The sequence below is a fragment of the Marmota marmota genome, unplaced genomic scaffold (genome assembly GCF_001458135.2).
Source record: "Marmota marmota marmota unplaced genomic scaffold, marMar, whole genome shotgun sequence".
Lineage (NCBI taxonomy): Eukaryota > Metazoa > Chordata > Mammalia > Rodentia > Sciuridae > Marmota > Marmota marmota.
Window position 1 is genome coordinate 10,522,590 of NW_026000037.1, and position 5,606 is coordinate 10,528,195.

At 36.9% G+C, this 5,606-nt stretch overlaps 1 protein-coding gene across 1 annotated transcript; it reads right to left on the minus strand.

Moving 5' to 3' along the window:
* Positions 1 to 2,340: 2,340 nt before the first annotated feature.
* On the minus strand, positions 2,341 to 5,591 carry Pabpc4l (poly(A) binding protein cytoplasmic 4 like). The gene has a single exon (XM_015478954.2). It carries the CDS (start codon positions 5,112 to 5,114, stop codon positions 3,996 to 3,998), a length of 1,119 nt encoding a protein of 372 aa, XP_015334440.1. The 5' UTR covers positions 5,115 to 5,591; the 3' UTR covers positions 2,341 to 3,995.
* Positions 5,592 to 5,606: the final 15 nt, after the last annotated feature.

Consider the following 5,606-nt stretch of genomic DNA (forward strand, 5'->3'; position numbering starts at 1 on the left):
TATCGGTGGTCACAGTTCCGCCTACCTGGCAGGCGCGGGGGTTGGGGGGCGGCTCTGCCCCTCAGCAGGCCGCTGGGCCTGCTCTGTGGATGGTCACAGTTCCCTCTACCTTGCCGGCGCAGGGGGAGGGGGCCTAGGTATTATTCTTTTAAACCACAAAAATATGAGTCTTCATTTAAAAAGTAGTTTTCAGTTTATTCTTAAGAGTAATAAATTTTTAGAAAAGTAGAAGTGTTAATGAAATTGGTCAAAATCATTTTCAGACATGTCTTCATTTTTGAAATGTTAAATTTTATTGAATATTTTCTCCATGGGTATAAAAAATATTAAAAATATTAAAATGTCGATATTATACCACTACAAAAACTGTATTCTTAACCAACAATTTTTACTTCAAAAGTAAAAAAAAATGAAAGGTTAAAAGGCACATATGTAATGAGTCAGTTGTAACATGCAAACAGGCATCTACACAACAGAGTTGGCAATGTGTAGTAGGAGGCAAGACTGGACGCAGTGGCTCAAGACATTGCTATGTAAGTTACCTTTACGGGAATCATTATCACAAATATGGAGGTTCTATTTATTCATCAAGGCACTTGGGAACAAAACATTTCATTTTCTTTAAGAATGAACTTCTATTATCAGCTAGGATGACTTGGACACACACATAAACAAAACCAGAATGAATAAAATTTAAATACATTAGTCAAGGAAATCCATAGGGTTATATATTTTGGTAAGGTGACAGTCATTTCTAATGGTGAAACCTAGAAATAAGACAACTCTACTAAGATGGTACTTTATGGTGCCATTAAGCTATAGCTACAATTTACCTAGACATCTGAAAAATACTATCAATTCCTTGTGCGCAGAGGACAGAAGAATTCAGTTTCCTGGTATCTTGATAATCTGTATACAAGAATCATCAAATGTTATTCAAATATTTGAACATTTTTATAGATTGGATTATCCAGAAAGGGATGTCAAGGCCTGATACACTCTCTGCACTTCCTCGTGCTGTTGCCTGGTACCCTTCCTTAAGAACTCTTCACTTCTGAGGTAAAAATGCTTTCAACACATCAGTGTGAGAGCCAGTTAATTAGTTTCACATAAGTTTAACATAAATTCTTAAATTAGATCAATATTTACTAAAACACATGCCATGAACTTGGAATAATCTGACACATCCAAAAAATTTGGTGTACTTTTTATACAAAATACTTTATAGACAAAAGATTTTGTAAGAAAGTATTGAGAATATGAAAGTGTGGTGAAAGTAATAAGAGACAATAGAGACAAACTATATGTATGTGTATATATAATATATATAGTATATAATATATATATGGGTTTTATATATTTATATTTGTATATTTAAGATGTTCAAAATGTTTTGAAGCATGATGTCACAGACATCTAAAAATTGAAAATTTTGAGGTTAAAATTTAACTTTTGAACTATCAAAACTATAAACAAAGTGAGCATATTTGGACGGGATTTAAAATGAATTAAAATGCAAAGAAATTTCACACATCCATGTAAATAAAAAACACCCCAATAAGAAAATAGTTTAAAATCATGAAATAGTTAATTAATCAGTATGAAAATATAGTCAAATAAAGCAATATTGAAGTATTTTGTTTTACATATCATGTCGAATTGGCCACAAAATCCCTTGTTCCTTGGAGTAAATGGAAATGGGTACCTCTCTAGTTTGATAAATTAATGTAAGTGGCACAATTTTTCTGGAAAATATTTACAAAATCATTTTTAAGTTGTTTGCTCTTTTAATTCTTAATTCTAATCCTATTCATTTTTTAAGAAAATAAGTAGATATATTTGCATAATAACTTTGCAAGTATGTTTATCCTAAAGTTGTTTATGATAAAGGAAAAGAGGAGAAAAGGAAAATATAACCTAGCACCATGTGTTTATCAACAAGAAATTAGTTGCATTATGAAATATTCATTGACCAAACATAAAAGTCATTACAATTATAGTCATTAAAATTATATTGAAATGGTTATTTGTGAACATGAAAGTTGACTATAGCATATTGTCAAATTTAAAAAGTAACTTAAAACAAAAAATTATATAATTCTACATTTCTCAAATTGTCCACGTGTACACATATAGAAAAAAGTGTGGAGAATATGCACCAAATTTTAATATATCTGATCTATTATCATAATACTTTACATATTACTCTTCATTTATTCATTGTCCATGATTTTTTTCATTGACTTAGATTTTGTAATTTAGAAAATGTGCAATGAATGTATTTATATATGTGCATATATATGTATATTTCTCATTCATTCATAGTCAAAATATTGCCAAAGAAAACTATTTTAATATTACTTCTGTACTAGTAAAGTATGAAACAAAATATTTGAATATAAGGTTAAAGGAAATAAAGCCCAAAAAATGAAAACAACAATAACAAAAAAATCATTTTCTAGATATCTTTGGTATGAGCAAATCAGAATTTTTGTTTTGTTTTGTTTTTGATACCGGGGATTGAACTCAGGGACATTTGACCACTGAGCCACATCACCAACCCTCTTTTGTATTTTATTTAGAGACAGAGTCTCACTGAGTTGCTTAGCACCTTGCTTTTGCTCAAACTGGCTTTGAACTTGCAATCCTCCTGCCTCAGCCTCCCCTGGCAGCTGAGATTACAGCCCTGCACAACATAAGAATTTTTAAAGAAATTATTTAAATGTAAATAAATAACTCTTGCTGCTTTCTCCAAAATGGATTTGAAGCAACACATAATAAAAAGCCAATTACTAAATGCCTTTTTAAAAAGTGTAAAAAGGAGCTGAGTAATTTGATTGAAAGAAAGGAAAGAAAAGATTTGGGAATGAGACTAATATAAAACTTATTCTAGAAAACAGTCCAAGCAATATAACTTCAATTAGTGAATTTCTGATCAATCAAGGCTGGAAGTGAATATTAATGGGCAACATAGCTCTCAGAGTCTAATAAAAGGAGGTGTACATTTATAAAAATAAAGGCGCTTACTGTTTGGAACCCTGAGAGAGGATCAGTAACGTGGATCACTCTAAAACAGAGATTTAAACATAGATTTTAAACATATTTTCTATGTTCTATACATATGCATTTCATACTATTGGTATGTGACAAAAACTTATGGTATAACATTGAGCTGCATAGGCCTAAAGTGGTTTAAGACCAGCCCATCTTTGGGTCACCTGAACTGATACAGAACTATAATTTAAGGAATGTATAAAGTTTTACTATGAAAGCAACAATTTAGAAAACTAGAAAGGACTGGATTATAGTAAACCAATAGAAAAAGTAACACAATAGCTTAAAAAGCCAGTTTGTAGCCAACTTTAAAAACTTGCATAATTTTAAACCATTACAAAAACAACCATGTCCGTATACAAATTTAAAAGAAATTCAGCTACTCCCTGATACTTAAAACATTAACTCAATATGAAATTAGACACTTAACTGAATGGGGACTACTAATTTCTAAACTTTTGATTTCTCAAAAACAATTTTGTTAAAAAAAAATTACAAAATTCATTAGTAAAATATAAATTACTCTGCAATCCTTACTTTGAACATATTTTCACAGAAGAAATTAAAGCTAATCATATCATTCAAGTAAGAAAGAAAATATGCAATAAACTCACAGTTACTTCAGCTGGTTCAAAATAGCATTAAGATATATCTAACCACATTTATTGCTCTGAGTACTATATCAAAATAAAAAAAAAGAATCTGCAATTTTAAAATGAAAAGCTGTGCCTCTGTAAAATGAACCAAGTTTCAGAGATTTATTTCGTTTCTTCACAAAAGTTTTAAAAAAATGTTTTTGTGTTAAAAAAAAGATCTAAATTTTTATCATAAAATTTACTAATAACTTAAGCAGCCATCAGTGGGCTCTGAAGTTCACTGAAGGCAATTCAGGCAGAGATGGCTATGGTTCTGCCACCTGCTATAAGTGCTAGCTGGCGAGGTCAGTTATGCTTCTGGGCCAGGGCAATGTTCAGGGCTTTGGAGCCCAAGATGCGGCCATTCATCTCAGCCATGGCTGCGAGGGCCTCCTCGGAGGAGGAGAAGCAGATCAGGCCGAACCCCTTGCTCTGCCCTTCCTCCTGCATTACCTTCACTCTGTTAATGGATCCAAAAGAAGAAAACTCCTTTCGTAGTTTCTCATCATCGATGGTATCGTCTAGATTCTTAATGTACAGTTTTACCCCCTGGCGTCCACGGATTCTTTCCTTTTTCTTCTGCTCAAACATTTCCTTTAGCTCAGCCTGTCTCTCTCCTTTCTTTTGTGCCCTGCCCACAAAAATCGGCTGCCCGTTTATGTCCTTTCCATTCATTTCTTCAACAGCCTTTTGGGCAGCCTGGTGGCTATGGAAGCTCACGAAGCCGAAGCCTTTGGATTTCCCGCTGGCATCTGTCATCACCTTCACACTCAGGGGGTGGCCATACTTGCTGAAAACCTCCTTCAGTCTCTCATCATCCATGTCATCCCCAAAGTTTTTGATGTAAACGTTGGTGAATTCGCTGGAGGCTTTGCTTCTGAGCTCAGCCTCGCGATCCTTACGGTTTTTGAATCTGCCAACAAACACCCTGCAGTCTTTGAGCAGCTTCCCGTTCATCTCCTCGATGGCCTTATCTGCCGCACTCTGGTTCTGAAAGTGCACAAAGCCGTAACCCTTGGAGCCTTGGTCATCACTCATCACCTTGGAGGAAAGGATCTTTCCAAAAGCTGAAAAATGTTCATGCAGCGTCTTGTTATCTATGGATTTGTCCAGGTTTTTGATGAACACATTCCCAACTCCAGATTTCCTTAGGTGGGCATCCCTTTGAGACCACATGAGACGGATGGATTTGCCTTTTATCGTGTCAAAGTTCATGGTGTCTAGGGCCTTCTGGGCATCGGCCAGCTGCAGGAAGTTCACGTAAGCATAGCCCAGAGAGAGGCGGGTGACCGCGTCCCTGCAGATGCGGATGGACAGCACAGGGCCCACTGCACTGAACTTCCTGAACAATAGGTCCTCGGTGACATCTACGTGCAGGTCACCCACGTACAAGGAGGCCATGCGGTACTTGGCTTCTACATCCATCTCTGCACCACTACAAGCCTGTTCCCAGGAGTTCTTGGGGCAATTCCTACAGGAGCTAGGCCAGGTCACAGATGGAGCAAGCTAAAGCTTGGTGACCTCAGGACAGCCGCTTCCTGGCCAATCAACGGGGTTCAGGTACAGCACCCCAAGCCCAGGCAACAGTCACATCAGAAAGGTCCACTGCAACCCAATCCCCCTTCTCAGGACTTGGCAACAGGACACTGAGCTCTCCAAGAAAGGATATCAGGACAAGACGTCCCTTTCCCACCAATCTGCTAGAAACCTTGCAGAGTAGGGCTGGCCCTCCATCTGAGCGATCTCCTCAGGAGCCCCGGGTCGCCGGTTTCTGAATAAAAATAGGCCTCACTCAACCAGTTTAGAGTTACAGCTGCTCAGGGAGGGACTCAGCAAGTTGTGACCCAGGCAGGGCCGTGCAGGGCGGCCTGGTCGCCGAGGCGAGTCCCCAGCCCACCGGGACCCGGTGGGCTGGGG

Coding starts and splice junctions, on each gene's coding strand:
- Pabpc4l (XM_015478954.2), bottom strand. CDS start 5,114: ATGGATGTAGAAGCCAAGTACCGCATGGCCTCCTTGTACGTGGGTGAC.